At 35.6% G+C, this 12,467-nt stretch overlaps 1 protein-coding gene across 2 annotated transcripts in view; it reads left to right on the plus strand.

The window, feature by feature from the left end:
• Window positions 1-11,255, plus strand: part of LOC128700470 (zinc finger protein 850) — a 31,479-nt gene extending 20,224 nt beyond the window's left edge. For both annotated transcript variants that reach the window (XM_070098979.1, XM_070098981.1), the window contains one exon: window positions 5,433-11,255. In XM_070098979.1, coding sequence (XP_069955080.1) covers window positions 7,038-10,751 — 3,714 coding nt within the window. In that variant the 5' untranslated portion in view covers window positions 5,433-7,037 and the 3' untranslated portion in view covers window positions 10,752-11,255. The remainder of the gene's footprint in view (window positions 1-5,432) is intronic.
• The last annotated feature ends 1,212 nt before the right edge of the window (window positions 11,256-12,467 follow it).

Genomic DNA, 12,467 nt, shown 5'->3' on the forward strand with positions numbered 1-12,467 from the left:
AAGGTAGAAGTAATGAATAATTCATGCTGAAAATTGTAAACAAAAGCGGAGTGGGGGAGTGGCTGGGCCAAACGCAGATTCATACACGTTTTCTCTGATGGCTGAGCAGAGAAAACGTAATGTTGTCCCTCCACCCGGCTCCACAAGTATTATTATCAGAGCATATAAAATATGCAATAAATGCCAGACAACAAGTTTACACTAACTTATATTAAGTTAGCAATAGAAATAGGCATTAAAAACACAATAAAAGGTAAGATACACACAGAGTACACTTATTACTTACCTTAAAATATTAATATTAATGTGTGAGAGGTGAGTGGCAGGGTGTTTATTGAATAAAATCAGAATGGCACACCATCATCCTCTAACTTGGCACTTAAAGCAAGAGGCTTACGACTACTCTCTTTATCACAGCTAACCTTAGACGCCATCGTCAATGAGAGCCAACTAGTTAAGGAAAGAGTAAACGAGAGAGAGAACGAGATACAGAATTGAGACAATGTAAGAATACAAACTGAACAGGTAGTGGACGATCACTTGGTCAGGCGAAATGAATGCGTATTAATATGTGTCTACTTTTAGTTCATTCACGTCCATTTGTAAGTTTGTAAAACATTTACCTCAATATTTTTTTATTTTAATAATAATTACCTCACAATACAAATACTCTTACATTGTGTACAAGTTGTACAAGTTAGTTCAGAATAAACAAACGGCAACACACCATTTTTAGAGTGAATAATAATAATAATAATATTAGTATTAATATTAATATTAATAATAATATTATTATTATTATTATTATTATTAATTATTATTATTATTATTTATTATTATTATTATTATTATTATTATTATTATTATTATTATTATTATTATTAACCCTTTGACTGTCGCAACCCCCAATCCTGAGGTGTCTCCTGGTGTCGCAAAATTTAAAAAAAAAAGTTATTTTTTCTTATGAAATGATAGAGAATCTTTTCCCGATTGTAATGACACCAAAAAAAACGAAATTTGATGGAAAACTGACGGAATTATGCTCTCGCAAAGTTAGTGACCTCCGCGCTGTTTGCAAATCGGCGATTTCGCCCACTTTGAGCCCTATTTTCGGCTAATTCCATTGTTTCAGTCGCCCAAACTCATAGCTATTTCTTTAGAACTCCATTTTTTCTATCGATTGAGTACAAGAAACTGCCCATTTATCAACTTCAACTACCTAATAATGTGGTCAGAAATTTGCAATTTGGCCAATTTCACGAAAACTAAAAAATATGACAATTTCAAAATAAGGTCCAGAATGAACAATGCAGACATTCCTGGCTCTAAAATAACATTTTCTTTGCTCATCAGTCATGTCTCCAGGCCCCTCTGATATTACTCTTGCTTTCTCTTTTGAAGTTTTATTCAAACAAAAAATAGAAGACTTACTATTATGCAGACTACTGCAATACTGTAATAATTGTATAAATAACATCAACCCATTCATGACTGCATATTAGAATAGCTAGTTGAACATTTATTGGACAATGGCATCATTTGTTTACTTTTGAACATTGGCAAAAATCAAACATTTCCCCTACTTTGAGTTCCATTTCTAGGTTCTTTTTATAGTAAAATCAATAAAAATCACCTCTATTTCTATAATATGTTTTCCATTCTATCAAATGAGACCAAGAAAACAAGAATACAACCATAAATACTATACGAAAATAGACCACAAAGTCGGCATTTTAATTAAAAAAAATGGTCGGAGTTTTTTTTTTCTCATTATGCACTGCGTGCTCCAGGATTTTATTTATATGATGCACACTGACCACACAGACCCATTCTCTCACATGTGGGCCTACCAGCTTTCTCCTGCTTGATTTGAAGCCGCTAGAATTTATGAGTATATATACGTCAAACGCGGTACCTCGTAAGACGTATATATACGGCCGCGACAGTCAAAGGGTTAATATTATTATTATTAATAATTATTATTATTATTATTATTATTTATTATAAAAAGCACTAAACCCACAAGGATCGTGAATTGCTATACGTAGAGTAAAGGCATACGAAAAGAATATTTTTCTACAGTTACCCCCCAGTGTTTGACTAGAGAAAACATAATTCTTCCGACACTACCTACACAGCTGCTTGGTAAACAAATCTCATATTTACATCAATTTTTATTCTGAGTGTATGTATCATGTTTATATGCTATGTAATGGATTTCATATATAATTTTGAGGAAAATATCATAGATGGATTAATGAAAATGCCTATATTGATGTAAAATAAGACAGTGTGCCCAAGAGTGATTATTATTACGTAGTATTGGCGTCATGAGTAGAGAGAGACTTAGCGATTTTAATGTGTACCTGCACACCAGCACAGTGTGTAAGTATATTTAGGTACAGGTACACATAAGTATAATTATCAGAGTACATATAAAATATGCAGTAACTTTAAAACACTTGAAATTTTGGAAAGTTTCCTGACATAATAGATGTGGTCACGGAAAATGTAAACAAACCAGGTGGGGGAGCGCCGTATTTAAAAGACCACTTGCCGTATAGCAAATTTTGGTCATAATTTGACATCGCCGTATTAGCGGAACGCCGTAAGGCGAAACGCCGTAAAGCGGGGCCTTACTGTACTAACTTAATTTATTTTTTGTTAATATTTTTAGGCGTCTGGAACAAATTAATTGTATTTACAGTATTGCTTATGAGTAATATTACTTCGGTTTTCGTGCGTTTCGGATTTAGACCGACCGGCCTGGAACGGATTAAGTGCGAAACCTGGGGTTCCACTGTATGCTTGTACAGGTTGACCATCACTAATCAGGCATCATCGGGACCTGTAGGGTGCAGGATTAGTGATTTTGCCGGATTAATCCAATGGCGATATTTATGCCTCAGCGATTTCACCCTCTTTACACCCGATTTTTGGCACATTCCATTGTTCCAGTCTACCAGACTCAGCAATTTTGCTAGTATTCCTTCTATTCTGTCGATTGAATACAAGAAACTGCCCATTTACCTATTTCAACTACCCAATAAAGTGGTCAAAAGTTGGTAATTTGGCGAATTTCACATAAATTTCAAGAGATGCCAATTTCAAAATAGAGTCTAGAATAAACAATGCAGACATTCCTAACACTTAAATAACATTTACTCTGTTCATTAGTCATGGCTCCAGGTCAGTCTTATATCACACATCCTTTCCATTTTGAATTTTTATTTACATAAAAAAATAGAAGATTTACTGTTATGCAGACTACTGCATTGTAAAAATTGTATAAATAGTGTCAACCTATACATGACTGTGCATTAGACTGGCCAGTTGGACTCGTACTGGTTGGTGATGTCATTTGTTTACTCATGAACATCGGCAAAAATCGAACATTTCTGCTACTTAGAGCTCAATTTTGAGATACTTTCTGGCGTGAAACCAATGAAAAATTTATCTATTTCTGTAATATATCTTCCATTCTATCAAGTGAGACCAAAAAACGAGAATACAACCATACAAACCCTACAAAAATACACTGCAAAGTTGCTGTTTTGCACCAAAAGCACAATCGCTTTTTTTTTTTCTCATTATGCACTGTGGGCTGCAGGATTTTTTTTTATATAGTGCATACTTACCACACAGACCTATTCTCTCATATGTAGGCCCAAATTTACAGGTCACAGCTTATCCGAGAGAGCTGAGCTCATGGCTACCGACAGTGGCTGCAAAGCCATCTTGTCTTTTATGGACATTGTACGGTGTATGTGCTTTACACAATGAATAGCATTTCTTTTATTCGTTGGACCATGGCTAGGGCTAAAATTCAGCAGGTTATAACAATAAATGGAGAAAAAGAAATTGGAAATTGCAGCAAGTAGCGTCACCAAACAGTAGTGGCAGGTTGGTGTGGCAACCCCGGAAATTTGAAATTATGTTAGCCAAAATTAGTGCTGGATTACTGATTACCAGATTTGTGATGGCCAACCTGTACATGCATGTATAGTGTGACCTAAGTGTAAGTAGAAGTAGCAAGACGTGCCTGAAATCTTGCATGTTTATGAAACAGAAAAAGACACCAGCAATCCTACCATCATGTGAAACAATTACAGGTTTCCATTTTACACTCACTTGGCAGGACAGTAGTACCTCCCTGGGTGGTTGCTGTCTACCAACCTACTACCTCCAGTCATAATATTTGGCTATGAGAAATTTCAATTAGTTAACCCTTTGAGGGTCGACAGGCCCTCTCCGAAACTCGTTCTCAGGGTCGGCCAAATTTAAAAAAAAAAATTATTTTCTCTTATGAAAAGATAGAGAATCTTTTCCCGATCATAAAGACACCAAAAGTTTGAAATTTGATAGAAAACTTACGGAATTATGCTCTTGCAAAGTTAGCGGTCTCGGCGATGTTTGCGCATCAGCGTTTTTGCCCACTTTGAGCCCCATTTTCGGCCAATTTCACTGTACTAGTCGACAAAAAACATGAATATTTCGCTAGAACTCCATTTTTTCTATCGAATGGGTGCAAGAAACCACCCATTTATGAAATTCAACTATCCAGTACAGTGGTCAGAATTTAGCAATTTTGCCAATTTCACACAAATTTCAAAAGATGCCAATTTCCGAATAGGGTCGAGAATAAACAAGAAAGACATTCCTGACACTAAAATGACATTTCCTCTAGTCATTAGTCACGTCTCAAGGCCCCTCTTATATTCTTTTGCTTTCCACTTTGAATTTTTATTTTCACAAAAAATATAAGATTTACTGTTATGCAGACTACTGCATTAGTGTAAAAAATCGTATAAATATTATTGGTGCACTTGTGAAAGAATATTAGACTCACCAGTTGACGTGTATTGCACGCTTGGCACGATTTGTTTACTTTTGAAGTTTGGTAAAAATCGAACATTTCTGCTACTTTGAGCTCAATTTCAAGGCACCTTTCATTGTAAAACCAGTCAAAATCATCTCAATTTCTGTAATATGTCTTCCATTCTATAAAATGAGACCAAGAAAACTAGAATACAACAATAAATACCATACGAAAATACACTGCAAAGTCGCTGATTTATTAAAAAAAAATGGTCAAAGTTTTTTTTTTCTCATTATGCACTGTGTGCTGCAGGATTTTTTTTAGACTGTGCACACTGACCACATAGACCCATTCTTTCATATGAAGGCCTACCAGCTTTCTCCCACTAGATTTGAGGCCGCTAGAATTTATGAGTACTAGTACGTCAAAAGCCCCTACGCGTAAGACGTACTAGTACGACCAAAACCCTCAAAGGGTTAATGTAAGATGCGCCATCCTTGTATTGAAGATACTAGCCTGGACTACCTGCTGCAAAGTTTTAACATTAACTAACTTGTTTTATTAAAGTCAAGCTTTTGTTAACATGTTTTTTTTTCTTTTTGTCTTTCTGCAGATCGTCCTTTCACCAGAAGAATCACTTCAGCAGTGCCAAGACCCAGTGCCATTAAGCTCATGTATGTGACAGTAATACTGCAGAATAACAGTGTCAGCAGTTAGTATTATAAAACTTGCCACACTGTCATTACATACTATCTTCAAGGTCACCTCAGCACCCTGGTTACTACATATATACTCAGCATCCTGGCTCAGTCATGCAGACTTGCTGTCTTGGTTGCTAAATACACATACTCTGCATCCTGTGAATGTAACTTCACTAATGGAACTGTTATAGTGCAGTCTGTAACATATTACTGTAATACTGTGCCCATCTGAACTGCTGCACATCCATTACCTACATATAGTGAACTAAAGTTTATATAATTGAAATTAGTATTATATGTTAAAATTTTAGCATTTTTAATACTGAAATATTAACTTATAATGAACTGTGTGTATTAATATTCCAAATGTTAAATATTTAACTTTGATTTTTCTTAATAGTGTTTTAAATTGCGTGTGTAAATAATCTACACTCTGAAGGAGGGGTGTTAATGTTGCAGTTTAAAAACTGTAGTGTAAAGCACCCTTCTGGCAAGACAGTGATGGAGTGAATGATGGTGAAAGTTTTTCTTTTTCGGGCCACCCTGCCTTAGTGGGAATTGGCCAGTGTGCTAATAATAATAATAAAAATAAATAATCTACTTGAATATAGTATTATATACTATGTATGTACGTACTTGGTTTCCAAAAATTTAACAGGGATTCTGAATGAAACCTTAATGTTACATCTGGATTAATTCTTTACTTCATATTATTTCTTCACAAGTATAAGTTATCATTTAGATCAAATATTCTTGTTAATAATATTTCCTGCTAATATTATTATCTTTTTCCATCATTGTCCTGTGCTATGACCTGACTTTATGAAGCTGTACTTTGAAACTAATGTACAGATCCTTCATACTGTGTCTTGCCATTAATGCTATAAATCTCAACACAGTGAAAAGACAAAACACATTTGGTGTCCTGTCAACAAGTTGACCTTATTTAAAGTAATTATATAACTGAATGAGTAAATAGTAAGTAATCAATCCTGAGGCCTTTGTGAAGTATAATCACAATTTGCATGGCATTATGTATATCCATGTTAAATGTAATAATCTCTTTCCACTTTTTATCACATCTATGGCAAGGTAAACTAAAGGGAACATTCACCGTCACATGATATTAGTTGTGGTGGAACTGCGAATGTATCACAATTCAAATAACCTTCTAAACAGAAACTTAATTATAAATTCTCATACTTTTAATGTAATGATACAAGCAATTTGTGCATGCATGGTGTAAATTTTTCAACATGTGTTGTTAACTATACGTGAATATTTTGACAGTAAAAAGAATACATATGCATATTTCAAGAGTTTATAAAAAGTGTTGTGTGTGTGTCAGAAAATTGACAGTTTAGAGTTTATACATAAAAACTCAAAGAGAAAATGCATTTGTGTTTTTATTCTTCAAAACTATTTTCGTTATAATTGTATCTATTACCCTACTCAAGATATCTTAACATGAAAACATTTAAGTGTTGAAGAAAGTAGCATCACAAAAATCATCTACAATGCATTGTGTAAGAAATGAGTCCAGTGAGAGCCCACTTGATGCTCCAGAATATTTAACAACATCTAAGCAAAAATCCTCTGTAATAAGACAGATAAGAGTTCATACAGAAGGGAAGCCACATCAATGTTCAGTATGTCAAAAAGACTTGACAGAAAAATCACATGAGAAGGAGCACTCAGGAGTTCATGTAGAAAAGAACTCTTCTAAATCACACCAGTGTTTATTGTGTTCAAAACAGTTTTCAGAAAAGTCTGATTTACAAAAGCACTGGGAAAACCATACAGGAACTAAACCATATACTTGTTCAAAATGTCAAAAGGTGTTTTTAAAGCAGGGAAGTCTAATACGGCATTTAAGAAATCACCCTGGAGAAAATCCCTTTCAGTGTATTGTGTGTTTAAAAGACCTTTCAACCAAACAAGTTCTGAAACAACATATGGGGATTCATACAGGTGAAAAGCCACACCAGTGTTTATTGTGTAACAATAAATTTATTAAAAAATCTTGTTTTAAAAAGCACCTTAGAGCTCATTCAGAAGGGAAATTTCATCAGTGTTCGGTATGTTCAAAATCGTTTTCAGAAAAATCGCATTTGGATCGACACTTAGTGGTTCATAATGGAGGAAAACCATATAACTGTGCAGTGTGTTCAAAAGGTTTTTTAAGTAAAACAAAGCTAACAAGACACACAAGAACTCATACAGGAGAAAAACCTTTTCAGTGCTCAGTGTGTCAGAGAAGTTTTTCAGATAAAGCAGTTCTTGGACGACACATGGTAATTCATTCTGATGAGAAATATCAGTGTTCAGTGTGTTCCAAAGATTTCTCACAAAAATCACTTCTTGATCAGCACCTGAGAATCCACACAGGAGAGAGACCATTTCGTTGTTCAGCATGTCCAAAACGCTTTCTAAATAAGGCAAGGCTAACAAAGCATGAGAGAATTCATACAGGAGAAAAGCCATTTCAGTGTTCAGTGTGTCTTAAAAACTGTTCTGAGAAAGCAAGTCTAGTACGACACATGAGAATTCATACAGGAGAGAAACCATACAAGTGTTCACTGTGCCTAAAAGACTTCTCAGATCCATCGAGTCTAATACGACACAGGAGGATTCATACAGGAGAGAAACCATATGAATGTTCAGCGTGTTCAAAAAAATTTTCACAGAAAATACATCTAGACCAGCATTCAAAAATTCATAAAGAAGAAAAACCATACAAATGTTCAGGGTGCACAAAAAGATTCTTTTATTTATCAAGTCTAAAACAGCATGGTAGATGCCATACAGGAGAAAAGCCATACCAGTGTTCAGTATGTCTAAAGGACTTGTTAGATAGAACAAGTTTAATACAACACATGAGAATTCACGAAAGAAAGAAATATCAGGGTTCATTACGTTCAAAGAGAGTTTCACAGTTGGCTGATGTAAAACTACACCTAAAAGTTCATACACAAAGAAAACGATATAAATGTTCACTGTGTGTAAAAGGATTCTTCAGTAAAGCAAATTTAATAAGACATAAGAAAAGTCATATAGGAGAAAAACCACTTCAATGTTCAGTTTGTCTAATAGACTTGTTAGATGGTACAAATCTAATAAAACACATGTTAACTCATAAAACAGATAAACCACATCAATGTTCGGAATGTCTAAAAGACTTTTTAAATAAATCCAGTTTAAAACAGCACATGAAAGTTCATAAAGTTAAATCATATGAGTGTTCAGTATGTCTAGTAGAATTTAAAGATAAATCATCTTTAGAACAACACACTACAGTTCATAAAGAAGAGAAAGCTGAGGAGAGTTCAGTTTGCAGAGGAACTCTTGCAGTTAAAGTGGAAGATGTCACAGTTCCTTCTGATCAGAAGAGTGAGGAGAGTTCAGTATTGGATGGAGATTTTATGGGTAAAGAAAAAAAAACAGTTTGCGCAGAAAATATGATATATCAGTGTACAGTGTGTCACAATGGGTTTACAGATAAAAGAGATGTTATACAGCACATGAAAGTTCATAAAGAAGGAAAGCTTGAGGATAATTCTGTGAGTGTAGGGGATTTTAAATGCAAAAAAGAAGATGTTGCAGCTTATGCAGATGAGAGGTCATGCCAGTTTTCAATGTCTGTACAAAACGTATCAGATGAAAACAGTGAACACACTGAAGTTCATGGAGAAGACTTACAAGATAAGACCATTCTAAATGAACATGGGACAGTTCCAGTAGTAGATATATTATATAAGTGTTCAGAGTGTCAAAAATATTTTGCTGATAAAGATATTATCAAGCAACACATGAAATTTCACAGAGAAGAAAAATCTGAAGTGAATCCAACGAGTGTTGGAAATTATTTTTCTGGAATAGAGGAAAACACAGGAGTTCATACTGAAGATATATTATATCAGTGTTTCGTGTGTCTTGAAGAATTCGCAGATGAAAAAATTCTCTTGCAACACACAGAAGTTCATGGAGAAGAGAAACACGATGATTGTTTATTAAGTGTGCAAGACCTACAAGATACAACCATTCCTGGTGAACACGTGGCAATTACTGTAGCAAATATATTATATCAGTGTTCAGTGTGTCAAAAAGATTTTGCTGATAAAGATATCATCAAGCAGCACATGAAATTTCACAGAGAAGAAAACTCTGGAGAGAGTATGTATGTGGGGAATTTTTCTGGAACAGAGGAAAACACAATATTTCATACTGAAGATATATTATATCAGTGTTCAGTGTGTCTTAAAGAATTCACAGATGAAAAAATTCTCATGCATCACATGAAAGTTCATGGAGAAATTAATCCTCATGAGAGTTCAGATTGTGTAGATTTTAAAGATAAAGAAAAACATGTGACAGTTCATACAGAAGATGTAATATACCAGTGTTCAGTGTGTCAAAAAGAGTTTACTGATGAGAAAATGGTCATGCAACACGTGGCAACTCATCCAGCAGAGAAAACTTTCAAGTGTTCAGTGTGCCTTAAAGAGTTCCCAGAAAAAGAAATTTTGGAACAACACATGAAAGGTCATTCAGAAGGGAACCCAAATAACTGTTCAGTGTGTTCAAAAGCCTTTTTAACTAAAGGATACATAAAACGACACATGAGAGTTCATACAGGAGAAAAGCCATATCAGTGTTCAGTTTGTCTAAAACACTTTACAGATAAAGCAGTTGTAATGCGACACATGAGAATTCATACAGGAGAAAGACCATACGAGTGTTCAGTGTGTCTGAAAGGTTTTACACAGAATTCACATCTAAAATACCACATGAAAAGTCATCCGGGGGTAAAAGTGGAGAAATCGCAGAAATGTTTAGTATGTTTAAAAAGAATTTCTCCAGAAACTTTAGAACAGCACTTGAAAGTTCATTTAGGAGATAAACCGTATAACTGCTCACTGTGTCAAAAAGGCTTTGCAAGTAATACCAGTCTAATAAGACATAGGAAAGTTCACTCAGGAGAGAAAACACATCAGTGCTCAGTGTGTTTAAAATCTTTTTCAAGAAACTCTCATCTTAAACAACATTACAAAATCCATACTGGAGAGAAACCGTTTGAGTGTTCAGTATGTTTCAGAAGATTTATACAAAAAATACAGCTTCAGAAACACTTCAGAATTCACACAGGAGAGAAACCATACAACTGTCCAGAGTGTCTAAGAGACTTTAGGTCAGATGTTAGTCTTAAAAAACACATGAGAGTTCATACATGAGAGGAATGTTATATGTAGAGTGTTCACTAAGCTTTTCATGAAAACCAAATCTAGAGTAGCACTTGAGTATTCACAAAAAAAGACTTTACAGCTTTTCAGTTTGTCAAAAAAAATGTTTCAAATAAAGTATGTCTAAACCAACATGAGAATTAGAGTTCATGTGAAAGAAAAAATAATACTGTTCATCTTATATGGGAGTTCCAGGACCCGACAACCAGTACCAAGCACCCTACAGTCCAGTACCAAGCACCCTACAGTCCAGTACCAAGCACCCTACAGTCCAGTACCAAGCACCCTACAGTCCAGTACCAAGCACCCTACAGTCCAGTACCAAGCACCCTACAGTCCAGTACCAAGCACCCTACAGTCCAGTACCAAGCACCCTACAGTCCAGTACCAAGCACCCTACAGTCCAGTACCAAGCACCCTACAGTCCAGTACCAAGCACCCTACAGTCCAGTACCAAACACCCTACAGTCCAGTACCAAACACCCTACAGTCCAGTACCAAGCACCCTACCCAGGACCAAGCACCCTACAGTCCAGTACCAAGCACCCTACAGTCCAGTACCAAGCACCCTACAGTCCAGTACCAAACACCCTACAGTCCAGTACCAAGCACCCTACAGTCCAGTACCAAGCACCCTACAGTCCAGTACCAAGCACCCTACAGTCCAGTACCAAGCACCCTACAGTCCAGTACCAAGCACCCTACAGTCCAGTACCAAGCACCCTACAGTCCAGTACCAAACACCCTACAATCTCCATTTAGGATTGTCCTATGCTCAGTCAGAGGTGTAGGTCATGAATTATGACCTATATCTTTTTGAGGTCACAGGAAAACAAATTTTTTGAAACAGTAACTTGGGTAATAATTTACATTTTTTTTTAACACACTGGCCATCTCCCACCAGTGCAAATACATATGTATATATAGTTCCTTGATAATGTGAGTAGTCACGAAAGCGCTTGGAATTTCTCTATTCTTTCAGAGTGGTTGTTTTGCATATTTTGAAATCACCTGTTCACTGTGATCTTATTGCATATATATATATACATATGTATATGCACTGGTGGGAGATGACCAGCATGTTTAATAAAATATGGAGCACAAGGCTTCTAATGATGAGTTTTATTTCTCTAGGTCAAAAATTTATTTATTCTAGAGGTCATAGTATAACTACAGAATCTAACACATGATTTAACTAAAAATAATGACTGATGTATTTTCTAAAAGAAATAAATAAAAATATTTGTGTATATGCATGTTTTTATTACAGTAAGGACCTCAATTAATCTCGTGTAATTCTTAGTATATAATTACTGTCTCGATGGGCTGTCTCCCATCCAGACAGGGTGACTCAAAGAAATGCTTTCTCCATCACTCACATGACCCTAATGGGTTTAGTGCTTGGTTTTGATTATAATAATAATTCATCACTCACACTATCAGTATCTTGCCAGAGGTGTGCCACTACTATAGTTCAGATGCCACTCCAAACTGCAATATCCCCACTACTCCTTCAGAGTGCAGGCACGGTGCTTCCTGCCTCCAAGACAAGTCCAGATAACCGTTTAACTGAATCCTTTCATAAACGTTACCTTGCTGTCTTCAAGCAGGCACTGGACAAGCACCTGAAGTCGGTACCTGACCAGCTGGGCTGTGGCTCGTATGTTGGATTGTGTGCAGCCAGCAGTAACAGCCTGGTTGATCAGG

This window comes from Cherax quadricarinatus, chromosome 65, assembly GCF_038502225.1.
Source record: "Cherax quadricarinatus isolate ZL_2023a chromosome 65, ASM3850222v1, whole genome shotgun sequence".
NCBI classification, from domain to species: Eukaryota; Metazoa; Arthropoda; class Malacostraca; order Decapoda; family Parastacidae; genus Cherax; species Cherax quadricarinatus.